Genomic DNA, 27632 nt, shown 5'->3' on the forward strand with positions numbered 1-27632 from the left:
ACACTGGGGCGGTGGGGGTGTCGGCGGTACAACAGCGCTATTTTTAGCGCTGCTGTACCATCGTTCTTGTAGCTGTATTCGGCCGCTAGCGGTGAAGTTTTAACCCCCGCTGGCGGACGAAAAAGGGTTAAAATCACTCGTACAGCAGGGCTATAGCCGCGGTATTGCCGCAGTATAGCCGCGCTGTCCCATTGATTTTAATGGGCAGGAGCGGTTTAGGAGCGGTGAATACACCGCTCCTTCACCGCTCCAAAGAAGCGGTTTGCAGGACTTTTTTCACCGTCCTGCCAGCGCACCGCTTCAGTGTGAAAGCCCTCGGGCTTTCACACTGAACAAACAGCGGAGGCTGTTTAGGGGCGGTTTGCAGGCGGTATTTTTAGCGCAATACCGCCTGCAAACCGCCTCAGTGTGAAAGGGGCCTAAGGAACTCAGTCAAGTAATTGCCAGACCATTGTTCCTAATTTTTACTGACTGGAATGGTACCAGCTGATTGGAGAAAAGCCAATATAGCACCAATATTTAAAAAAGGGCCAAAATACATCCCTGGGAATTACAAACCAGTTAGCGTAACATCAATAGTATGTAAGCTCTTGGAGGGGATGATAAGGGACTATATACAAGATTTTAGAAATGAAAACAGTATCATTAGCAGTAATCGGCGTGGATTCATGAAGAATTGTTCTTGCCAAACCAATCTATTAACCTTCTTGGAAGAGGTGAGCTGCCATCTTGATAAAGGAAGGCCCGTAGACGTGATGTATCTGGATTTTGCAAAAGCATTTGACACAGTTCCCCATAAACGTTTACTGTACAAAGTAAGGTCCGTTGGCATGGACCATAGGGTGAGTACATGGATTGAAAACTGGCTGCAGGGGCGAGTTCAGAGGGTATTGATAAATGGGGAGTACTAGTACTCTGAATGGGCACGGGTGGAAAGTGAGGTCCCCCAGGGTTCTGTCCTGGGACCAATCCTATTTAATTTATTCATAAACAACCTGGAGGATGGGATAAACACTTCAATCGCTGTATTTGCAGGCGTTGCTAAGCTAAGCAGGGCAATAACTTCTCCGCAGGATGTGGAAACCTTGCAAGAAGATCTGAACAAATTAATGGGGTGGGCAACTACATGGCAAATGAGGTTTAATGAGGAAAAATGTAAAATGATGCATTTGGGTGGCAAAAATATGAATGCAATCTACTCACTAGAGGGGAGAATCTCTAGGAGAATCTAGGATGAAAAAGGACCTGGGGGTCCTAGTAGAAGACAGGCTCAGCAATGGCATGCAATGCCAAGCTACTGCAAGCAAAGCAAATTGAATACTGGCATGCATGAAAAAGGGGATTAACTCAAGAGCTAAAGCGATAATTCTCCCGCTCTACAAGACTCTGGTCCAGCCGCACCTGGACTATGCTGTCCAGTTCTGGGCACCAGTCCTCAGGAAGGATGTGCTGGAACTGGAGAGAGTCCAGAGAAGGGCAACAAAACTAACGAAAGGTTCTGGAGGATATTAGTTATGAGGAAAGGTTACAAGCACTGAACTTGTTCTCTCTGGAGAAGAGACACTTGAGAGGGGATATGATTTCAATGTACAAATACCATACTGGTGATCCCACTATAGGGATAAAACTTTTCCGCGTAAGGGAATTTGATAAGACAGGTGGCCATTCATTAAAATTAGAAGAAAAGCGGTTTAACCTTAAACTGCGTAAAGAGTTCTTTACTGTAAGAGCGGTAAGGATGTGGAATTCCCTTCCACAGGCAATGGTTTCAGCGGGGGGCATCGATAATTTCAAAAAACTATTAGATAAGCACCTGAACGACCACAACATACAGGGATATACAAGGTAATGCTGACATAATATCACACACATAGATTGGACTTGATGGTGTTTTTTTTCAACCTCACCTACTATATGTAACTATGGCAGATCTGCATAGGCTGTCATTACTGATCATCTTTTAAAAATGCAGGTTGCCTGGCTGTTTCTGATTTCAGTATGCAGCAAAGGATGTCGGACTGAAGCCAAAATTCCTAATCCACGTAGTTATTTGAGGTCAGAGATTGTGAAAATTTTGAAGTCATTGGATCAGCATGACAACCTGGCCTTTTTAGAAAGGTCAGTAGTAGCAGTCCCCATATTTCTTTCATGTGAGATTTCTTTTACTGGTTACATTTTATTGTAGCATTTTGTTGGGATTAAGATATGAGCTCCGTTGTAGAGATGATATTCTTGGTGAAAATGGCTTGCCATCATTTCATTTTATAGATACAGTAAAATATATTCATAATTTAAAGACATACTTTTTTACCTTTCCCACCCTTCTGCTTTGCAGCATTAGGTCTCCTTCATATTGACTGGTTCTCTTGCATAGAAACCCATTGTTAATCCAATCATGTACAGTTCATGTTTTCCAATCAAGCTTAGGCTTTCGCTCAGACATTTCTGTGTGATAAGTAATGTACAGTAATCTGTCAGAGGAATTCTATTATGAACTTTTTGCATGCTTGTTTTTGATACAACCTTTTTTATGATGTGAATCTTTTATTGCAGCACCAATATAATGGAATATAACATACATGTTGCTTGTAATGGTCTCAGTTTGGAGAATTTAAAAAAGAAAAAAGACTGGCTGTTTGTGATTTGCCAGGATCCCAGCTGGATAGCTTCATCAAGTGTGCTAAGAGGCACTGCCTGTAATCTATGGACATAATTTATGTATTATGTGCCAAGACACAAACAAGACATTCTCTTATAAGTAGAATAGCCATATTATGTAGCAAGAGTTAGAGACTGCATGGTGAAAGCAAACCGAGAAAAAAACCTCCACGTGCCTGCAGAATATTGACCTCTAACATCCTATCTGTAGAATCAGTGCAGTTTTCTGTCACATCAGCAGTCAGAGCATCAAGCACCCTCTGTTTGCCCTTTATAACAAACATGTATTATCTCACCATTTCAAAGGAAAGTACAATGCGTTTTCAATGGGCCCGTATTCTAAATTATTGCATTTTTACCTTTATAGTATTTTCTTTAATATGACTGTTATGGCTTTACCAGCTTGAATCTTCTTTATTTTTTATTCTATTAAATAAGCCTTTCTCATCCATTTTACCCCAGATGAACCCACAGGTGATGCTAGCATATTTATCAACCGGGGAGGATTACATTTTATCAATACTTCTCCTCTATATATTAAATTGATCTTCAGTAATAATTCAGAAATTAAATGAATAATAATATTAATAATAGCTAGAAAATAAATGCAGACAAGTAGTCGGTGAAGTGCCTTATTTACATTGGTGGTCAGTGTAGTGCTCTCCTAAATTGGTGGTCAGTGGTAAAGTGCCCCATTACATAGACAGCCAGTTGGTGGTCAGTTAAGAAGTGCTCCTCTTCTATTGGTGGTCAGTGGAGAAATGACCCCCCTTACATAGATGGCTAGTGGGTGAAAGCCCCTTCTGTTGGTGGTCTATGGAGAAGTGCCCCTCTTACATTACTGGCCGCTTTATAAGAACCTCTTCCACTGGAGGTCAGTGGAGAGTTGCCCCCATATATTGATGCACATTGGTGCTGCCTGAAGGCTTCTTTTCACACAGACAGCCGGGGGGGGCGCTAAACACAGGGAGGCTGGTTCCGATACTTTCTTCAGTTACTCACTGTGGTCCCTGGTAAAGGTGGTTGGTCCTTTTGTGGCGACAGCTTTCCTTCTACCTCTGACCGGTTCTCCGGCCAACAGAACCGTCACTTTTGGTTGGACAAGCCGCAATCCCAACCCTGTGCAGCCCTCTTACTTCTGAATAGGCCCTCGTACAGCCTGGCAGCCAGATGCCCCCCTGGATAGGCCCAATCTCTGGCCTAGCAGTCCGGGGCATACGACACATGTCCACCCAGACAGCGATCCAGGTGGTACAGAACAGCGATCACCTGACCTCACCCGAATATATAGGTTCTCCCAGCAGGTCAAGGGATTCAAGAAAACCCCTGCCCTTTGAAGGAGATATCCCATATACCCATAACCTGACCTTGGGTTGCCCTTCTCATATCTGGTTCACATATGTGTGTTGCATACACACTCTGCCTTTGCACAAAAAACATGTGCGTTTTCTAGGCAGTGCGGTGCGAATTGCAGGCATATAATCTTCAATGGGAACGCATCTAATTCGCAGATGTGTTCCGTTGTAAACACAAATTCTCTCCCCCTCCTCCTACACCTCCCCCTTCTCCCTGGTCAGTTGATCCGCAGCTACAACAGAGAGGAACCGCTGAATGAATCATTTTTATATTCGCAGGGAAACCGGAGCTGTAATTCGCACCGGACTAGTGTGAACCTGGCCTTAAAATCCATGTATGTAGTGTCTTGACTGGAAATCATACCAAGCACCCTAGTTCTGCAAGGTAGAAGTGTACCAAGACACTGTACTACATTTGCACTATGTTTGCAGCCACTTCTGTAGCTGTTTTTGCTATCAAACGGTATGTGTCTCTAGAAAGCTACAAAAATACAGCTAAGCAGTTTCTTGTAACAGGTGGAAGCCACAAAGTTCCATGGCTACAGATTGTGTGGAATTTCTCTTCCTTAGGGCTTTCTTTTACACTTGCGGCAGCCCCTGTCACTCTGAAACGCAATCCGTGGTGGACTGCATTTCAGAAGGCGTTTGACAGGCAGCAACCATTTGAATAATTTGCATTCAATGCCTGTACTGCCTGCCGGACCTGACGAGGATATATTTTTGCATGTGTAAACTAGGCCTTACTCATTTATGAGTAGCTTTTTCGGTGCCTAAAAATGTCCGAGAAGTTCTGTTATATTTGGGGAAAAGGATGTTTCATTGAAGATGTAATGTGCTCTATCTTCCTTTCCAAGAAAAGCGACTGGCAGGCAGCTCTTAATTGAGCAGACACATTTAGATGAGCCTCAGTTGCTGTTAATTACATTAATCTGGCAGATGAGACCAGTATGAGGATATTACTGCTTTCCAAAGATAAGAATAGAAGCCTGCAATAAAAAAAATAAAATGGATAGCAGTAAATGAAGCAGTGAGGTTGATAAATCTCTGCGTGAAAACTATAACTATTCTAATATACATATATTCTGGACCTTAAGTTACAAGTTTCATGTGATATCGGACTGTGAAATTATGTATGTTGTCAAGCTGGGACTGAAGTGCATCTCTGGCATATAAAGGATGCCAATCTTCAACAGAAAGGTGTTAGGCCCCTTTCACATAGGCCGGATCTGTTTTTTTCTCAGCAGGGGATCCTGCTGATCTCCCCCTGAGCTGAGCATGCAGGTGACAGGTCCGCGTCTGCTCCGTTTATGCAGAGCGAACACGGACATAGCCTGCTCTGCTCTGCGGGCAGTTGGATACAAATGAACTGGCTGTTCATTTATACCCAACTCCCCTCCATTCCAATACGGCCAGATGGTGGGGAACGGATTCCCTTCCATTTCCTTTTTTGCCGAATAAGGTCAGAGCTGGAGGTAGCAGGGTGTACATCCGACTGCCATAGAAGAGAATGGAGGGTCCGATCAGGTCTGGCTGAAAAACAGATAGCTGGACTTTATCTGACTTCTCGTGTGAAAGGTGCCCTGGTGCATGTTTGACAAGACTGCTGTCAAAAGGTGTCTCATTGCTCCTCTATCCAGAGTAGAGATACCCTAAGGCCTAGTTTACATTAGCAGTTGGGAGGTGGTAAAACCACATGGCTGAGCTATAGTTTCCGTGCTTATTGCCCTATGCTACCATAATAGCGGCTGGGGGTGTACACATGCTGCAGAAAAAATTATCCCTGCTGTTGCGTTCAGCAGGCAGTACCGCCCACTGATCACGATGCATTAAATTGAATGGGTGGAGGGATACTGATTGCCTCAATATTTTTTTCCTTAACTTCTTGCGCACTGCCCCACGCACATATACTGCGACAGGGCAGCCGCTCTGTGCCAGATCATGTAACTTGTAAGTGATCTGACACTTCCAGGTCTGGGGCACGTGCACTCACCACCGGCGACCCACTCCCATGTGATTGGACACAACGGGAGCCAATCAGCGGGTTGTTCTGTGAGAGAGGAATGTACTGATCCTGTGTTTCTGCTAAGCAGGAACACAGATCTTTATCTTCCCCCAGCCAAATCAACTCCCCCACAGTTAGTAAGCCCTCTCTAGGAACACATTTAACCCTTTGATCGTGCATGATGTTAACCCCTTCCCTGCATGTGTCATTAGTAGATAAAAGGGGGATTTTGTGAGCCACAATGGTATATTGCCTCAAATGTGGAAATCACCTAGCTGCCCGCGCAGAACACATTTCATATGCCGTGCAATACAATGTATACAAAAGATACCCTGCGCTAAGGTGAAAATATCAATCTGGAGATTATTAATGCATATGAGGTATACTGAAAATACCGCATAAGCTGCTTATCCAGCCACAGCAAGGCACAAAGGATATATATATATATAAAAAACAAGTGATTTTAAAGTGCAATGTGTAAATAATATACTAGATGTATACCATTAGAATAAGATTAGCGATTACTGAACTACTACCTGTATATATAATGGATGAAAAAATCATTTATATAGTCTGAAATTTACCGTGTAAAAAAATAAATAAATCAATATTTTAAAAAATTATATAAATAAATATATCGCAGTGATAAGTGCAAAATACAACAAAGTGCCAAGTGCCACACAATGAGTGTGAATATCAAATCCAAGATGTGGTACGTGATTATTAAAGTCCAATATATGAAAGAAATGAACATAAAGTCCATAAAAACGGTTCATAAAAAATCCAATGTGCGTGCATTAATCTTCATGCTTAGTGCTCAGAATTCCATGCTCAAGTGCCATCCAGTGACCCCCCGGGGACAGCCGCTCACCTCAGAGCGTGCGACTCAGCTGTGAGACTGAGTCTAAACACGTTTATGAGCCATCCCACGGCTCAGTGATGGAATCCAGATACAGTTTTCAGCAGCAACTCCACAGTTAGGAATAAAGGAAAAGAAAAACTGGATAGTGTGATATCATTTATAAATATTTATTAGTATAAAAGCTCCCTACATTAGGGTATTCACATTTGCAAGGTGCGTGAGTGCACCAATCTGATAACAATCTCCAAAGTTTGCCTCAAAGTTTGCCTGTCAGGAGGGATAAGCTGTGTATCGCATCTGTCGAGTGAAAGGATCCGTGCTCCATCCTGGCCCTTCCCCTATGCATGTTCGACACAGGGTCACGTGTCTTCATTAGGGGGATTTGTGTCATTAGTACAGTGACAGTGCATATTTTTTAGAACTGATCACTGTATTAGTGTCACTGGTCCCCAAAAAGTGTCAGGTGTTCGATTTGTCGGCCACAATATCGCAGTCCTGTTATAAGTCGCTGATCGCTGCCATTATTAGTAAACTAAATACAAATCTTCCATAATTTGTAGATGCTATATCTTTTGCGCAAATCAATCAATATACGCTTTTTGGGATTTTTTTTCTACCAAAAATATGTAGCAGAATACATATTGGCCTAAATTGATGAAGAAATTAGCTTTTTTTATTGGGTATGTTATATAGCATAAATTAAAAATATTGGGTTTTTTTTTTCAAAATTTACAGTCTTTTTTGGTTTATAGTGCAAAAACTAAAAACCGCAGAGGTGATCAAATACCACCAAAAGAAACCTCTATTTGTGGGAAATAAAAGACAAACATTTTATTTGGATACAGCTTTGCACGCCCACGCAATTATCAGTCAAAGTAACATAGTGCTGTATCGCAAAAAATGGCCTGGTCATGAAGAGAGGTAAACCTTCCGGAGCTGAAGTGGTTAAAGCAAGGAATGCATTAGGGTAAAAAAATGTTTAGGCTTTAGAACAACTTTAATACTGCTTTAAATGAGAACTGTTGGTGTTGCTCCTAAGTGAAGTCATATTTTAAACCACTGGAACTGATACATACATGTCAACACATTTTCATTGTCTTAGAATTTGTCTTATTTTTTTATGGTGCATTCAACATTGACAGCTTGGGGATGAAGGTTTTTTTTTTTTTTGTTTTGTTTTGTTTTTTTTAATCTTTGTAATAAGAGTGTGAAGTGTTGCCTGAAATAATAAAATCATGAATTGTCATAAGGCATGCACAGTGCAACGTGATTTGTTTTTTAGTCTGGATTACTAAAGAATGGGATAAAAAATCCTACATGGGGATCCCGAGGGCTTTCACTCACTGTGGTTGCAGCCTTATGTGACACAGAAACTGCTAGATGCTGCAGAGTAATCCCTGATTTTGAAACCAGCCAGACAATAAACAACCCCATAACATTCAGTAGAGCAGCTTCTGTAGTGCCCATCTGTTTTCAAAATAAGCCTAATTCTGCTTACTATGTGGAAAGCTTTGCTGACTGGCATTTGTCCTAATTTGCTGGCAGCATCCTGTGTATGACTCTGCTGCCACCTGCTGGAAGATAAGCTATAGTGGAAACTAATTACAGTTTACTTAAAGCTGTTATGCTGCTTTAACTTAAGTGGCTCATTAATAAAGTGCTTCCTCTGGCTGACCTGCATTAAGCCAAATCCAAATACTTAACTCTTGTTTCTAGATAAACAGCCTTAAAAGTGCTGACTCACAAGCATTATCTTGTTGATGTCTGACCACCCGTTGGTCATACAGCCAACAGCATATGTAAAGCAGAGGGTATTTGAGGTCCCCTGTTTAGAAAACGGAAAAGCCATGTTCTAACCGAACACAGTTTAGTTTTAAAAAATACAGTTTAGTTAGGAAAGCATTTTAGGAAAGCTCAAAGTTCTGGAAAAAGGCCTACCAAATTTCAGCTGTCATACAAGTACAGTTCATAAAAATGCAAAATAGCATCAGATACAACATTGTGGACCATATCAATATTTATTTTGTCTCCAGATCATTGTCCCCAAGTCTCACCAACAGTTTGTTATTTACAGATTACTGTCTATGCATATGGCTGGTTATTTGTACTCCTGGTGCATAGTTGCCAACATTGTAAAAAAATTTATAGGGACACTTTTTTTGTCTGTAGGCCGAGTCGTGTTATAATTAGGGGGCAGGGCATTCATTTGTAGGTGTGATGTAGCGGGAAAAGAAAAATGTGTGGTTTTAAGCTAAATATTGGGCATGGCTTAAAGGGGGCATGACTCAAAAGGGTGTGGTTAGAGTCTGAGATGAATGACGGATGGAGGGACAGCAGGCCCAGATCCTACACCACAATAGAAATAATTTAGTTTAACAGTCAGCAGATAAAGATACTCCAAACATTTGGTGTTGGCGCTTCAATCATCCCAGCACCATGATTATGGTGTCAGGATGATTGAAGCACATTATTACTATTATTACATTCTAATATAAAACCAAATAGTTCAACTCGCCATAATGCAGAATACGTGGAAGCCCTGAGAGTGCCAATTGCCACCGTTGCCTGCCACCAGATGCCATCAGGTGTCCCCAGTAGAGTCCCCCTTACATTAGGTGCCTCCAGTGGAGCCCCCCCTTACATGAGGTATCCCCGCAGCGGTGTCCCCCTTACATCAGGTATCCCCACAGCGGTGTCCCCCTTACATCAGGTATCCCTGCAGCGGTGCCCCCCTTACATCGGGTATCCCGCCAGTAGTGTCCCCCTTACATCGGGTATCCCACCCGCGGTCTCCCCCCTTACATCGGGTATCCCATCAGCGGTGTCCTCCTTACATCAGGTATCCCCCCAGCGGTGTCCCCCTTACATCAGGTATCCCCCGCAGCGGTGTCCCCCTTACATCAGGTATCCCCCCAGCGATGTCCTCCTTACATCAGGTATCCCTGCAGCGGTGTCCTCCTTACCTCATTTGTCCCTCTTACATCAGGTGTCCCCCTTACATCAGGTATCTCCGCATCGGTGTCCCCCTTACATCAAGTATCCCCCCCAGCGGTGTCCCCCTTACATCAGGTATCCCCACAGCAGTGTCCTTACATCAGGTGTCTCCGCCGCCATTACAGAATTGCAGAAGAAAAAAAGGCCAAGGGGGAACAAAATAGAGTTGGAGCCGGCCCAGTGGCTACAATAAAAATTGAACTGCGGCACCACAGCTCAATTTCTATTATCACCCACCCATCACTCAGCTTCTTGTTTGTTCTTGTTGTTACTTCTTCAGGTCTGCTGTAAAATGGCGGCCGGCGGAGACATTGTCTCCGTCGTCCACTTACCTCTAGCGGCGGGCGGCGGCGAAAAAACGGTGAAAAACTGATTTCCCGGGAAACGCTAAAATCGGGAAAAATGTCTAAATCCTGGGAAATTTGGGACAGTTGGCAAGTATGCTGGTTGTGCGAGGGGAAAATTGTGCAAAATCTGCTCTAGATATCGTAAAGAGTTTCCACCTCAACCCTTTAAAACTTTGCACGTATAAATTACACAGGTATTTTTTGTAATCAGCCACATAACCTGTGAAATCAATATCTGTTCAGATTTAAAGGTACGGCATGGCCAACCTAATCATCATAAAGCTAGATTCCATTATCTGTCAGATAAACAAATGGTCAATATATGCAAGGAATTTAGATAATTTGATCACCCACTAGCTTGCTATTTTGCCATTCACTGTGCCTGTGAGATACCTTGCTAAGCAGTAATGTGACTTACCCTCATATAGATATTACATTTTTTTCCTAGGGATAATTTTGTGGAGCCAAGTGATACCAGTGTTTGTCATAAGGCCAAACAAAGTTGGTCACAGATGCAGTTGAAGGTTGAGGCAGATCTTTCTGCAGAGAGTCAAGGCAAAAAAAAATTCACTCAAGGGCCTTTTCAAGGCCATGTGCATGCAGTAACACATGCCCGCATTCTTATTGTACATTTTAAATATGTGTTTTTTGAGTTCAGGCTAAAATAGATTTCCATGGTGCAGATGCACTAAAAACCCTTGAATCTGCAAATTTGCATGATATATAGCAGGGATATGCAATTAGCGGACCTCCAGCTGTTCCAGAACTACAAGTCCCATGAGGCATAGCAAGACTCTGACAGGCACAAGCATGACACCCAGAGGCAGAGGTATGATGGGACTTGTAGTTTTACAACAGCTGGAGGTCTGCTAATTGCATATCCTTGATATATAGGGTTGATTTACTAAAATTGGAGAGTGCAAAATCTGGTGCAGCTGTGCTTGATAGCCAATGACCTTCTAACTTAAGCTTGTTCAATTAAGCTTTGACAAGAAAACCTGGAAGCTGATTGGCTACCATGCACAGCTGCACTAGATTTTGCAAGCTTCAGTTTTTGTAAATCAACCCCATATAGTTTTGTGCATTTATGATTCATTTCAATGGGTACATGCACTGCACATGAATGCTTAAAAATGCTTTTATATTATAAGAATGACCAAGGTGCAGTATGTTGATGTGAAACGGACCACATACTGTAGGAATAAGTGAGATTTCTAGTAGAAATACATTTGCATGCAATAAAACACATTGTGCTTATACAAATATGAATGGGTCCTTAAAGATAGTGCTGAGAAATTGATAACACCTTTTTATCATATCTTTGATTGCTTAGACCTATCATACACCTGATGAAAATTTTACTTGTTTTCACTTTTAGGACATAGGGAAACTTCTCAGCATCCAACTTTGGACGAGCTCAGAAGACGAAGATTAAACAGATTCAAGAAATGCCAAACTGTGTCTTAAAGACTTTTTAAAGCCAATGTTTATTAATGTGCTCAGTATTTACTATGTTCCATTGCCTTTCACATGGCACCGTCTGAGATTGCTCCACCAACAGAGCGTCGAGCGAACAGTGTGTACAGACATTGAGGACCCCATATTTCTGTAATGTCCATCTATCAGGCCGCTGATCCTGTTGTCTATATTTACCTACCCTAATAAGTTCTTTCCAAATGACACCAACTGTCCATACAGTATGCCATCTGGTGGCTGGCAGCAGACAACGCTCTAAATTCCAGCACTCCTAGCGGGCCATGGAAAATATCTTTCTTATTGTCTGCCGTTGTCATTGGCGGTGTTTCTCAAATCCAGTCCTCAAGGCGTCCTAACAAGTCATGCTTTCAGGATTTCCCTCAGATGAAACGGCTGTTGTAATTACTAAGACAATGAAACTGATCAAATCACCTGTGCAAAATAATGGATGGCCTGAAAACATGACCTGTTGGGGCGCCTTGAGGACTGGAGTTGAGAAACATTGCTTCAGTCCTCACACACATTCTGTTTTACACTTGTACAGCAAGTTGTACAGTTGTATTTGTACAGCAACCAATCCTCTCCATTTTCCTCCTGCAATCACTGAAAGTTGACTTTTCCTTCTTTTCCACCCACCAGCATTCAGTGACTGCAGAAGGAAAACGCTCATTATGATATTCAAAATAAAAAATTTGAAATTATGCAACACTTAATTTCATTGTGACCCACGAACAGTTACCATATCACTTACGTGGCCCTTGCTCTTCAAACGGTTGAGCACCCCTAGTCTAAGCAGAAGCCCTGTGTGCATGAGGCCTCATTCACTGAGATTTTCTGATGTTGAAAAACCTCTTCTCAGCCAGTTGCCTTCCTTTGCTATCAAGGACAGATTTTTCACCGTGCAAGCTCTGTGGCAACTTCAGCAAATGGTGTCAGTGAGGCAGATTAAGAGGAGTCAGTTAAGGAGCTTATATGCCTTTGGTCATCCCAACGTTTTACAAAAAGTAAATGTAGAGAATGAATGGACCCTAAATGAAATCACTGGACACTAAACTGTTGCAGTGCATTATTGCGTGTGCATTGATGCATTTTATGCCGCTACTTAACATGCGTTGCATTAAGGCAGCTTATTAAAGTGTTACTAGAAAAATGGAAAAAAGTCCCCCGAGCGGGGTTTTTAGGCAGCTAGCTATAGATATGAGCAAGGCATTAAGTAAAATATTAAAATGCTTTATTGAAGGGTATTGAATGAATGTAACAACATATAAATATAAGTTGGGAGCTCCAGTGGGAAAATACCCATACCAAATACATATAATAGCAAACATAGGTTATACACAGCATGTGATAAGGCTATTGCATAACAATACTGACGCGTTTCGACCCATGAATTTTGGGGTCTCTTCAGAGGATGAGTTTGCTAAAGAAAAAAGAAAAATTTATAATAGTATGTACAGCTTATTTAAAAGAGTTACAGCATTGGCAAGTTTGTTTAGCAACATGTTTAGTAACACTTTGCACATAATTACCACTGAGTTTGGATGTACCCCTCGATCAGAGCCTCCCCACATAGCAGCCAGACCATCCAGTGTGCCCACACGTAGCAGCACCCCGGAAGAGGGGGGAACAGGAATCCACTTGATATGGCTTGCAATCCACACATCACACATACACTCATTTTGTTTTTTTTTGTTTTTTTGTTTTTTTTTGTTTTTTTTTTTGTTTTTTTTGTTCAAACACTCACTCGCATCATTTTCATGCACATTCCTTTTTTCACATTTTCTTCATATTTTTTACATTATATTTTACACGTCATTATTCACTATGCACATTCCTCACTTTTCTTCCTATCACCGCCATTGTCAGCAATAAAAGACAAGGTCATCCCTGACATATTTTATATTAGTTATATTAATATAGTCACTTTATTAATCTCATTATCCTTCACATGTCTAATTCAAGCTGTAATAGACAATTACAACACTTTCTGACCGCCCAACAGTTAAATCTAACCACTAACCCATATGGGTATATTCATTAGCTAACGCTCTGACAATTTTCGTAGGTTCCGGCCCCACCTCCCCTATGGCGTGATGGTGGGGGGGCAATTATACGTGTGGCTCCTTGCAAGCCATATCAAGTGGATTCCTGTTCCCCCCTCTTCCGGGGTGCTGCTACGTGTGGGCACACTGGATGGTCTGGCTGCTATGTGGGGAGGCTCTGATCGAGGGGTACATCCAAACTCAGTGGTAATTATGTGCAAAGTGTTACTAAACATGTTGCTAAACAAACTTGCCAATGCTGTAACTCTTTTAAATAAGCTGTACATACTATTATAAATTTTTCTTTTTTCTTTAGCAAACTCATCCTCTGAAGAGACCCCAAAATTCATGGGTCGAAACGCGTCAGTATTGTTATGCAATAGCCTTATCACATGCTGTGTATAACCTATGTTTGCTATTATATGTATTTGGTATGGGTATTTTCCCACTGGAGCTCCCAACTTATATTTATATGTTGTTACATTCATTACCCTTCAATAAAGCATTTTAATATTTTACTTAATGCCTTGCTCATATCTATAGCTAGCTGCCTAAAAACCCCGCTCGGGGGACTTTTTTCCATTTTTCTTGTCCATATTGGGGTGAGCAGCATTGACTCCTTAATGTGTCTTCCCTCTTTGCTATACAAATTCGGGTGGTTAAACACCCCTTCCCCCATTTGACACATGGGAGTTAGACATGAGCTGTGCACTGTCTGTTCTCCTGTATATATCCCTCTGTATTAATCCTAGATACTACATTAGATTGTATCCATATATTTTCCAAAAATGTGTTAAATCGCATGTTAAATCGCATATTAGGATCTTAAGTAGACTCTCAATAAGAGGACTAAATCGGAATTATATTTCTCCCCTTGAGCTCACTAAATCAGTTACGCTCTTGTATTGTGAGTCTGTATTATTATTATACTCAATCGAGTCTATAATTCATAGCCTTGTTCGTGGTTGCGAATAGAGTAAAATCGCATCACAACCGTGAGCAATGAGGGATCCACTGGATCCGATGCAAATTTCCTTATTTGGGTTGTTATACATTTACTATTTTGTGTATCTGGGAGTTATTTTTGTGTGTCTGAGAGTTATTTCCTTTCAAACAAATCTATTTAAACGTTGAAATTATGTTGCCATCTCTGGGTTGTTGTGGTTCTTACATATTTTTAGGAATATTGTTAGAATTGTCAGTGCACAGTTTCCAATGTTTACTTTGTATTATCAATAAGCAATTATGTAGAAAACTTTTGTTATTTGTTGTTTTTCACAAATTGCATATGTGAGCTCGTTTGTGTGCCTCTCGATCGGCGCCTCCCCGCTTGCAGCTTGCGCCATCGGGGCCCTGTGATGCCTGCATGGTCGCATGCTCCCTGGGTCGGGGATCATGTTCCCTGATGTGTCTTCCCGGCAGGGTGGGGAGCTCAGTCACCTGCGCTCCCCTTGTCTATCCCCTTGGATGGCCGGATCCCGGGTCGGCCGCCCACGGGCGTGATTACCCTGCCGGCGGCATCCCCCATCACCTTCGGACATTGCGTGCGGTGTGCGCACACGTGCGGGTCGCATGTGCGTGCGGCCTCATGATGTCACGTATTTTACGGCGAAGGTGACGACAGATGTCAGGGCTTCGCCTTGATGGACGCCGAGGGAGCCACACGAGGCCTGCCAATGGCGGCCACAGCCTCCCTCTACACACCGGGGTTAAGGGGTGGAAGAAACGATACCTGTTGTTAATTTCAGTACTAATTAAGGATACCATTTAATGAGGGTGGATTTGAGTGTGATCTCTCCACTTCCTCCTTGGACGGCCAGACTCTTTTCCTCAACGGTAGGAGTGAGTAAGAACTCATGATACATCTGATTACCAATGCTTTATCAGACCCCATAGAATAATATTATACTTATACATAATTTTGATCTATGTGCACACCAGCTTTGGATGCCGTAGACTTAGATACTTGGCAATATCATGCACTTTTTCCTTAAATCCACACATCACACATACACTCATTTTGTTTTTGTTTTTTGTTTTTTTGTTTTTTTTGTTTTGTTTTTTTTTTTGTTCAAACACTCACTCGCATCATTTTCATGCACATTCCTTTTTTCACATTTTCTTCATATTTTTTACATTATATTTTACACGTCATTATTCACTATGCACATTCCTCACTTTTCTTCCTATCACCGCCATTGTCAGCAATAAAAGACAAGGTCATCCCTGACATATTTTATATTAGTTATATTAATATAGTCACTTTATTAATCTCATTATCCTTCACATGACTAATTCAAGCTGTAATAGATGATTACAACACTTTCTGACCGCCCAACAGTTAAATCTAACCACTAACCCATATGGGTATATTCATTAGCTAACGCTCTGACAATTTTCGTAGGTTCCGGCCCCACCTCCCCTATGGCGTGATGGTGGGGGGGCAATTATACGTGTGGCTCCTTGCAAGTCATATCAAGTGGATTCCTGTTCCCCCCTCTTCCGGGGTGCTGCTACGTGTGGGCACACTGGATGGTCTGGCTGCTATGTGGGGAGGCTCTGATCGAGGAGTACATCCAAACTCAGTGGTAATTATGTGCAAAGTGTTACTAAACATGTTGCTAAACAAACTTGCCAATGCTGTAACTCTTTTAAATAAGCTGTACATACTATTATAAATTTTTCATTTTTCTTTAGCAAACTCATCCTCTGAAGAGACCCCAAAATTCATGGGTCGAAACGCGTCAGGATTGTTATGCAATAGCCTTATCACATGCTGTGTATAACCTATGTTTGCTATTATATGTATTTGGTATGGGTATTTTCCCACTGGAGCTCCCAACTTATATTTATATGTTGTTACATTCATTCATTACCCTTCGGGGGACTTTTTTCCATTTTTCTTGTCCATATTGGGGTGAGCAGCATTGACTCCTTAATGTGTCTTCCCTCTTTGCTATTAAAGTGTTACTAAAGTGTTACTAAACCTAGGACCCTGCATTCACTATATCTGGTCTCCCACACTACACAGAGCATTGAAATGCAAAGGTTTTAGTAAATATAAGCTGCTAAATGCCTTTTCTCATCAAAAGTTAGAGCTTGTGACTTCTATCAGTGTCTGGCTAAAGCTTGTAGGAGGAGTTTTCATTCTCCCCTGATTGTCCTATCAGGCTGCATGACCCCTGGCCCCTGACCCTCTGTCTGGACAGTGCTGATTAGCCCTGTGCTGATCACATGGACTCTCCCAAGAAAAAAAAACTCTAGCAATACACACCAAACTGAGCATATGCAGAGTGCCCCCAAGGCTCTGTACTATCAGCAAATGGATTGGGGACAATGGAAGAAGGGGAGGAACAGAGAAGACAGGATCAAAACAGCCTTTTTACACAATGTGGAGGATGCTTTACTGCATGTACAGACTGATTTTACTGTTGTGGATTTAGTAACACTTTACTACTTTACACTATTTAAATCGGACGCCTAATGCACCAGAAAGTACAATTTGTGGCAACGTTCAACAACACACATTAGGTTTGCTGCCATGTGTTGTGCTGTGCTGCGCTGCAACCTCCGTCCATTTACACTGAACGTCGCACCAACACGTGACGTGCGTCGCTGCAGCACAATAGTGAAAATGTGTCCTGAGAGGCTGCATCCATTTATTCTTACTCCTCTGTTTCTGTATTGCTCCAGAAGTTTTTCTAAAAAATTTTCAGGAAATATGTTATAGACTTTACTCATCTTTTTACTGTTGTGGCCTTCTATATAGTATTTTAGCTTTTGTAAAGGCACTGTTTTTGTACTGATACAGAAGAAATAAAAAAGACAGCTTAGTGCTTACTCCTTTGCCACTATTGTTGTTTAAGCAAGTTTTTCTACACAGTAAAGTAAGGAGAGACTTGGATAAGAGTGAGGACATCATGTGTTTTTTTTTTTTTTATATCAAAATAACATTTATATGGTAATATTGGTATCAAAATACAGGAATATAGTTTTATATATATTGTATGTATTTTGTTGTAACATACGCATTATTTTACAGTAGCACATTACCCAATTACAACAAACTCAATGTATTTATAACTTTTTAGTATCACTTTTGGCATATTGATGAATTTAATTCTACCCCTTTCCAAAGTAAGCATTTAAGGCTAGAAACAAATATTTGAGATGACATAACATGATATGTGAAATGTACATATCATGTCTATGTATGGAGAAAAACCTGGTGGTTCTGAAGAAAATGCATCTGAAATATGTTTTATATGCGTCAATTTTTGTGTACTTGGGACTTTAAAATTTGCTTATAAAATGTTAGGCTGTGTAAAAAATGCATTACAAAGGTTAATGTTTTCATGCACTTAAAAGAAAACCTGTGACTAAAAAACATCCTGATCCACTCACTGAGTATCAGTATGCAGATCAGGAGCGCTCCTTTACTTCAGACTTCACTTGCTTCAAACCTGTCTTTGGTCTTCAAGGAAAGTGATAGTCAGGTCATAGGTCTTCAAGGCAAAGGGGTTGATTTACTAAAGGCATATAGACTCTGCAAGAGCAGTTGTTCCAGGGCTTAGTAAAGCTTCATACACACGATCAGATTTTCAGACGACCGTTCGTCCGTTTTTTGTTGCATGCTAGTCTCATGTCGAAAGTGAAGAAGTTACTCACAATACAAATTTTTCGTACGACAGAATACAACGTTAGAAGTGATGCAATGTGTTGAATAATTTTGTATGTATTCTTTCAACTCTGAGCAGCGTAGGCCTGCTCTTACAGTTTTTTTTCGTACAAAAACCGTACTAATGAAACGAAAATCGGATGTTGAATTCACATCCGACAAAAATGTTATAGTCTGCACATCCAGCTTTTGAAGAAACAGCAAAGTCGTCTGTCAAAAGCACCATACTAACGATCCAAGCATCGTCAGACAGGGCCGATCCTAGTGTCACATACGCCTGGGTGCAGAAATATTTCTGGCGCCCCCACATGGGCGTGGTTATCCTAACTCCTCCCCTTTACAAAGGTTTCTATGGCAAAGGCTCATACACAGAGATGCTCCACTAAGGAGTCTTCATTACTCTGGGACCCTCCCTTGATCTCTTAACAATAAAATACAGGAAGAGAAGCAGAGTACTCTAATGAGACCTGAAGGGGGGTCTCTCTAATGGACACAGGGCCTCTGTTAGAAAGAGCCCCCAGACATACTGCAGACATACTACAGGAGATCGTCAGAGACTGCAGACATGATACAGGAGATGGTCAGAGACTACAGACATACTACAAGAGATGGTCAGAGACTGCAAACATACTACAAGAGATGATCAGGGACTGCAGACATACTACAAGAGATCAATGCAGCCTCATCAGTGCCCATCAAATGCAGCCTATCAGTGCCCACCAATTGCAGCCTCATCAGTGCCCACCAATTGTAGCCTACCAGTGCCCACCAAATGCAGCCTTATCAGTGCCCACCAAATGGTCCTTGTACCTATAAATATGCTTTAATTGCTGTGCCACAAGCTGGAGTCTCAGGGATACATATAAACCTCAACACAATCAATTAGAAAATACTTCCAATACATCTGGTTTTGTATAAACTGAAAATAGACAAAAAGCCTAAAATAGAGGATTATAAAGGATATGAGGAACCCAGGCTGGAGCCAAAGAATAAGTACTGTAGTATGGAGAGGGAAGATTCACTATGATATATGGAAAAAAGGAAGGGGGACACTATGGTACATGGAAGGCAGGAAGGAAGGATCACTAGGGTACATGGAAGAAGGGATCACTATGGTACATGGAAAACAGAAAGGAAAGATCACTATGGTATGTGGAAGAAAGGAAGGGGGAACACTATGGTACATGGAAGGCAGAAAGGAAGGATCACTATGGCACATGGAAGAAAGGAAGGAGGGCTCACTATGGTACATGGAAGACAGGAAGGATCACTATGGTACATGGAAAAAAAGGAGGGGTCACTATGGTACATGGAAAGCTGGAAGGATCACTATGGTACAAGGAAGAAAGGAAGGATCACTGACACCTGGAAGGCAGGAAGGATCACTATGGTACATGGAAGGAAGGAACACTGTGGTACATGGAAGGCAAGAAGGAGGGATCACTATGGTACATAGAAGGCAGGGAGGAAGGATCAATATGGTACATGGGAGGAAGGATCACTATGGTACATGGAAAAAAGGAAGGAGGGATCACTATGGTATATTGAAGAAAGGAAGGAGGGATCACTATGGTACATGGAAAGCAGAAAGGATCACTATGGTGCAGGGAAGAAAGGAAGGATCACTATGGCACACAGAAGGCAGGATGGATCACTATGACATCTGGAAGGCAGGAAGGATCACTATGGTACATGGAAGGCAGGAAGGAAGGAACACTGAGGTACATGGAAGGCAGGAAGGAGGGATCACTATGGTACATGAAAGGCAAGAAGACTATGGCACGTGGAAGGCAGGAAGTCGATGGCACATGGAAGGCTGAAAAACTATGGCACATGAAAGGCTGAAAAACTGGCACATGGAAGGCTATGGGACATGGAAGGCTGGAAGACTATGGTAAATGGAAGACTATGGCACATAGGCTGGAAGACTATGACTATCAGGCAGGATCAATGGCTGGTTTGAAATCTCCTGCCCACACCATGTTCCCAGGCACAGATTGGCTGCATGAAGGGATTGTGGGCAGGCACAGGAGGGACATGGGGAGGAGGTGGGGCAGATCTAGCCTACCTCCTCCTCCCTCCTCATATGGAAAATACAGCGGGCACCGGGCAGGGGATGTGCAGGGACACGGGTGAGGGATATGCACACTGCCGCGTGCACTCCGGCGGGCGGGGGATGTGCACACTGCCACGGGCGTGCCAGCGGGCAGGGGATGTGCACACTGCCGCCGGCACGAGGCAGCACACGGGACTGACGATGCCCTGGCTGGCACTTTAGCACCTCCCTCTGCGGCGCCTGGGTGCGGTGCACACTGCGCACCCACCCAGGATCGGCCCTGTCAGCAGACAGCTTGTCGTACTAATTTTTCCATCCGATTTTTCGTATCGCGTGTACAGGCCTTAAATGAGCAGAAGCTCTGCTGACTTCCATCATCTAATCATGTGCAAGCAAAAATTCTGGGGTTTTTTTCCTTGCATGTGATTAGGTACTTTTTGCAAAGTGAAGCTTTACCTCATTTACTAAGCTCTGGAGCAATTACACTTGCAGAGTGCAACTGCTCTTTGCAAAGTGCATAGTCTATTTGCCTTCAGTAGATCAACCCCGAAGTGACAGTCAAGCAGTGGCAGCCCGTGCATTGTGGGCGGAAGCAGAGGCTCTAATAGACTTCAAAATAGGGTGGGCTTGGGGCGCAGAGAGTGCGCCCTGATCCCACCCAGTTGTGTGACACTAGCGAATGAATATTCGCTATTCTGCCACATTCTCCTCCCGGCCAATCAGGAAGCACCTATTGGCCAGGGAGTCTTATGACTCCCTGGCCAATCGTGTCTCAGGACACACTTCTGGGTTCCAATCGGCCAGAATGGAGAATGCATGTGTCCTCGGCCCGGCTCCTCCTTCTTCCTGCCTCCATGTCTCCACTAGGTAAGGTGATCGCTGCTGGCTGTGTCTCCCGCGGGGGGGGGATGCTGCAGGGTGATTGCTGCTGGATGTGTCAGTGTCTGTGGGGTGATCACCACTGGTCGTGTGCGTGTCTCCCGCGCGTGCTGCGGGGTGATTGCCGCTGGCCGTGTCTGCGTCTCCTGCGGTTGGGGGTAGTTGTGTTGGTTGGGCCGCCCCCTCCAAAAATAGTAGGCACCAGCCGCCACTGCAAAGTGACAATTTCTTTGAAATAAAACAACAAAACCCCCCCGCGCTGATGTTCACCTTTGCGTTTAAATGAAAAATATGACCAGAATATACAGTATATTTAATGAAAATGGTGTTTGACTGCTTTCTTTCTGCAGCAATGCTGTTTTGAAGTATAAAGATCTGTCTGCTATTTCAAGGCCACAGGAACTTCGTTTTAGCATTCATATGTGAATAAAAAGCCAACCAGGTATTCTCACATATTGTTTTAATGGACTTAGTGTTGTATTTAGATTGATTTGCCTACATAAATGTATTTTATATAAGTTATACATTGTCCACTGTGTCATCTGAGGTAACCGTTCTTTATGGTCGATGATGTAGGTTCCATAGCGCAGATGGTGGCTTTGTAAGCCAGTGAATGAATGCAGGATGAGATAATGCAGTGGACCTGCAGACCCCACTCTGTATGTTCTTACAGTGTGAAGAATGAGGCATGCATTTAATTACGTGCTTCAGGCCACAGACTATAGAAAATGGATACTGAAAGGACTGCCCTCACTTTGTTAATTGGTTCATGCTCCCCAGTATTTAGAGTCAATGCCAGTCATTTAAGGACACTTTCTTTCTCTCCCTGTCAAAATGTGTCCTTAAATCATTTGTGGTACCACCCCGGCACCTTTGGCAGCACTTGAAAAAGAAAACTTTTCATATGGTGCAGCAGTGTATTGACAGGTCCCATTGAGGCTTTCAGCACCTCCTCTGTGTGCACCATGGATTAGACTCTCGTTCACAGCTGGACCGCTGAAAAAAAAATAATGTATGGGTTAGAGAGGTCCTATGTAGTTTTTCAATAGATGCCACCAAAATCCTGCTTTTGAACATTGTGCTTGCCAAGATACTTTCACTTACCAAAAGGATGAAAAAAAATGAAATAGTTGATTTGCCAGCAGTGCCCAGACATGCTCGGCAGGAGAAGAATGATTTGGAGTGGCGTTTATTATACTGAATACTTCAAAGACATGTTGGCCTGTAGATCAAGCAGTGACCAGCCAAAGGGTTAACGTTTTCTTTATATATATATATACACTGTATATCTGTGGTTTTCTATAAACTGTAAAAGGATATAAGGAGATAAACTATCTATCTATATAGATATATATCTATATAGATAGATAGTGTATCTCACAAAAGTGAGTATATCCCTCACATTTTTGTAAATATTTTATTCTATCTTTTCATGTGACATCACTGAAGAAATTACACTTTGCTACAATGTAAAGTAGTGAGTGTACAGCTTGTATAAGAGTGTAAATTTGCTGTCTCCTCAAAATAACTCAACACACAGCATTAATGTCTAAACCACTAGCAACAAAAGTGAGTACACCCCTAAGTGAATATGTCCAAATTGGGCCCAATTAGCCATTTTCCCTCCCCGGTGTCACGTGACTCGTTAGTGTTACAAGGTCTCAGGTGTGAATGTGGAGCAGGTGTGTTAAATGTGGTGTTATCACTCTCAGTCTCTCATACTGGTCACTGGAAGTTCAACATGTACGTTGTACAGGGTGGAGACAGGTGATGGGTGGTTGGCTGAGCAGATAGAGCAGTCTAGAAGCTTACAGGTTCTCGAAGTGCTGATTTTTTTTTTTACATTGCTTATCCTGAACTCAGAGAGGATCGCTGGGTGTTCATGAAGAACAAACTGGCTCCAAATGTATGAAGGGCATCATTGATATGGAACAATCAGGTACTCTGGGACCACAAGCAGGAACAACTGGGCTACAGTTCTGTACCTGACTACTCAGTTGGTCAGGGCCACGGGCAAATGTTGGGGTGCTGCCAGCTGGGCATCAGCTTCCAGTCTCTGTAAGGGTGGCAGAGGGTCACAGGAAGTGAAAGGTCTACATGCAGAAGAACTCAGGTAAGGCACAAATATTCCTACTATATAATATACTGTATCTCACAAAAGTGAGTACACCCCTCACATTTTTGCAAATATTTTATGGTATCTTTTCATGTGACAACACTAAAGAAATTACACTTTGCTATAAAGTAGTGAGTGTACAGCTTGTATAACAGTGTAAATTTGCTGTCCCCTCAAAATAACTCAACACACATCCATTAATGTCTTAATCGCTGGCAACAAAAGTGAGTACACCCCTAAGTGAAAATGTCCAAATTGGGCCCAATAAGCCATTTTTCATCCCCGGTGTCATGTGACTCGTTAGTGTTACAAGGTCTCAGGTGTGAATGGGGAGCAGGTATGTTAAATTTGATGTTATCACTCTCACTCTCTCATACTGGTCACCAGAAGTTCAACATGACAAAGAACTCTCTGAGGATCTGAAAAAAAGAATTGTTGCTCTACATAAAGATGGCCTAGGCTATAAGAAGATTCCCAAGACCCTGAAACTGAACCACAGCACGGTGGCCAAGACCATACAGCATTTAACAGGACAAGTTCCACTCAGAACAGGCCTCGCCATGGTCGACCAAAGAAGTTAGGTGCACATGCTCAGCGTCATATCCAGAGGTTGTCTTTGGGAAATAAACATATAAGTGCTGCCAGCATTGCTGCAGAGGTTGAAGGGGTGGGGGGTCAGCCTGTCAGTGCTCAGACCATACACCGCACATTGCATACACCACACACTTCCTTCTGGGACTGTTGTCCCAGAAGGAAGCCTCTTCTAAAGATGATGCACAAAAAAGCCCGCAAAGTTTGCTGAAAACAAGAAGACTAAGGACATGGATTACTAGACTCATGTCCTGTGGTCTGATGAGACCAAGATAAATTTATTTGGTTCAGATGGTGTCAAGCGTGTGTGGCGGCAACCAGGCGAGGAGTACAAAGACAAGTGTGTCTTGCCTACAGTCAAGCATGGTGGTGGGAGTGTCATGGTCTGGGGCTGCATGAGTGCTGCCGACACTGGGGAGTTACAGTTCATTGAGGGAACCATAAATGCCAACATGTACTGTGACATACTGAAGCAGAGCGTGATCCCCTTCCTTCACTTTTGTTGCCGGGGTTTAGACATTAATGGCTGTGTGTTGAGTTATTTTGAGGGGACAGCAAATTTACACTGTTATACAAGCTGTACACTCACCTCTTTACATTGTAGAAAAATGTGTCATTTCTTCAGTGTTGTCACATGAAAAGATATAATAAAATATTTACAAAAATGTGAGGGGTGTACTCACTTTTGTGAGATACTGTGTAATATATATATATATATATATATATATATATATATATATATATATATACACACATACAGTATCTCACAAAAGTGAATACACCTCTCACATTTTTGTAAATATTTTATTCTATCTTTTCATGTGACAACACTGAAGAAATGACACTTTGCTACAATGTAAATTAGTGAGTGTACAGCTTGTATAACAGTGTAAATTTGCTGTCCCCTCAAAATAACTCAACACACAGCCATTAATGTCTAAACCCCGGCAACAAAAGTGAGTACACCCCTAAGTGAAAATGTCCAAATGGGCCCAAAGTGTCAATATTTTGCGTGGCCACCAATAATTTCCAGCACTGCCCTCTTGTGCATGGATGTCACCAGAGCTTCAAAGGTTGCCAGTGGAGTCCTCTTCCACTCCTCCATGATGACATCACAGAGCTGATGGAAGTTAGAGACCTTGTGCTCCTCCACCTTCCGTTTGAGGATGCCCCACAGGGTTTAGGTCTGGAGACATGCTTGGCCAGTCCATCAACTTTACCCTCGGCTTCTTTAGCAAGGCAGTGGTCATCTTGGAGGTGTGTTTGGGGTCGTTATCATGTTGCAATACTGCCCTCGGCCCAGTCTCCGAAGGGAGGGGATCATGCTCTACTTCAGTATGTCACAGTACATATTGGCATTCATGGTTCCCTCAGTGAACTGCAGCTCCCCAGTGCCGGCAGCACTTATGCAGCCCCAGTCCATGACGCTCCCACCACCATGTTTGACTGTACGTAGGACACACTTGTCTTTATACACCTCACCTGGTTGCCATCACACACGACACCATCTGAACCAAATACTTTTATCTTGGTCTCATCGGATCACAGGACATGGTTCCAGTAATCCATGTCCTTAGTCTGCTTGTCTTCAGCAAATTGTTCTTGTGCATCATCTTTAGAAGAGGCTTCCTTCTGGGACGACAGCCATGCAGACCAATTTGGTGCAGTGTGCGGCATATGGTCTGAGCACTGAGGCTGACCCCCCACCCCTACAACCTCTGCAGCAATACTGGCAGCAGTCATACGTCTATTTCCCTGTTCTGGAACCTGTCCTGTTAAACCACTGTATGGTCTTGGCGACCATGCTGCAGCTCAGTTTCAGGGTCTTGGCAATCTTCTTATAGCCTAGGCCATCTTTATGTAGAGCAACAATTCTTTTTTTCAGATCCTTAGAGAGTCCTTTGCCATGAGGTGCCATGTTGAACTTCCAGTGATCAGTATGAGAGAGTGAGAGCGATAACCCCAAATTGAAACACACCTGCTCCTCATTCACACCTGAGACCACACTGTGAATGAGGCTCCAGTAAACCGTATGGGAAAGTCAGTCTCTAAGTTATGAATATGAAATTAACCCAACCAATCCCTGAGGTCCTTATTTAGAGGTATGGTTTGGGAAATGATACATATATGGGTCACCTTTCCAAAAGGTCTCTCTCCTCCCAGGCTCTTCCTAGAAGAATTTCCACTTGGGCCTTGGCTCAGCCTAAGGTATATGCTGGGTGCCAAAGGACTTAAAGCCGATTTTCATTGCATATGGGCATCACAAACCAAAAACACTATTTAATATATTTTTAATATTCAAAGCAAACTCCCCCATCCATGCATGTCTCTATGCTTTACAGTATGTTGTTGAGAAATCACTTTGAAAAACGACCCCTTAGTATTTCTGGCTATGGCCATCTTGAGTAAGGGCAAATGATTTATGTAGCACTTCCTGGAATCCATCTGCCCTTAGCTCAAGCATGCATGCAGGAGAATGCGCTTAGCTGAGAAAACCCCTCCTCCTCTCCTCCCTTCCTGAAGACTCCTGAGATGTATGCCATCATTTGCCTAGGCAAGAAACCAGGAAGTCGCTGAAGAAATAAAAAAAAGCTTAAAACAAGTAAATATGATATACTTTCCTATTAACTAATGCTAGCAGCCTGAGGCCCACTTTAAGCTTTCTTCTGGAGTGTATACCTGGAGGAAGTTGTTCTGGAAAAAGAATCATCTTGTTGAAAGGTGTTGCACAAGAGATGGGTGGAAGCTACCATCCAGACATTGTAAGAAGGATTCAATGCCGACTAATTAAAGTGGAGTTCTGCTTAAAAAAAAAAAAATTAAGTCAGCAGCTACAAATACTGCAGCTGCTGACTTTTAATAATTGGACACTTACCTGTCCCAGGGTCCAGCGATGTGGGGGAACGAAGCCCCGGCGCCGGCATTCTAACTGTGGGCACCCAGCTGTGGCTTCACAGCCGGTCACCCACTGCGCATGCGCGAGCCGCACCGCATGCCGTGACTGTCCGGGCAGTCATCTGGGACCTGTGACGTGTCCCAGATGATTGCCGAGAGGGAGGGGGGAGAGATGATCTCCCTTCCGGTGCCGCTGTGCGCCGGGAGGAAGTGGGAGCTGGGACCCTCTGAAAAGAGGGTATTCCCCCCCCCCCAAAAAAAAATTACATGCTAAATGTGGCATGTCAGGGGGTCACCTCCCTTAAAGCGGAAGTTCCATTTTTGGGTGGACCTCCACTTTAAGATATGTTTGACTGCTCTAAATAGGGTCAAGAGACAGACTACTTAGAGAGAGATACACTACTATTCAATGGAAAGACTGTGCTCATTTTGGGTGTCCTACTCCTAAACCTTCTCTTCTAGTTTTTAGTTCAGCAATAAAAGGTAAAAACACTAAGGTGACTAGGTTAAAGGGCTTGTAAACCCTTGTTTTTTTTTAAATAACAAACATATCATACTTACCTCCACTGTGCAGTTCATTTTGCACAGTGTGGCCCCGAACCTCGTCTTCTGGGGTCCCCCGGTGGCGCTCGCGGCTCCTCCTCACATTGGTAAACCCCCTAGGAGAAGCGCTCTCCTGTG

At 42.8% G+C, this 27632-nt stretch overlaps 1 protein-coding gene across 2 annotated transcripts in view; it reads left to right on the forward strand.

Moving 5' to 3' along the window:
- Positions 1–12437, forward strand: part of RHBDD1 (rhomboid domain containing 1) — a 160641-nt gene extending 148204 nt beyond the window's left edge. For both annotated transcript variants that reach the window (XM_073625975.1, XM_073625976.1), the window contains one exon: positions 11597–12437. In XM_073625975.1, coding sequence (XP_073482076.1) covers positions 11597–11685 — 89 coding nt within the window. In that variant the 3' untranslated portion in view covers positions 11686–12437. The remainder of the gene's footprint in view (positions 1–11596) is intronic.
- The last annotated feature ends 15195 nt before the right edge of the window (positions 12438–27632 follow it).

This window comes from Aquarana catesbeiana, linkage group LG04 (assembly GCF_042186555.1).
Source record: "Aquarana catesbeiana isolate 2022-GZ linkage group LG04, ASM4218655v1, whole genome shotgun sequence".
In the NCBI taxonomy this organism is placed as follows: domain Eukaryota; kingdom Metazoa; phylum Chordata; class Amphibia; order Anura; family Ranidae; genus Aquarana; species Aquarana catesbeiana.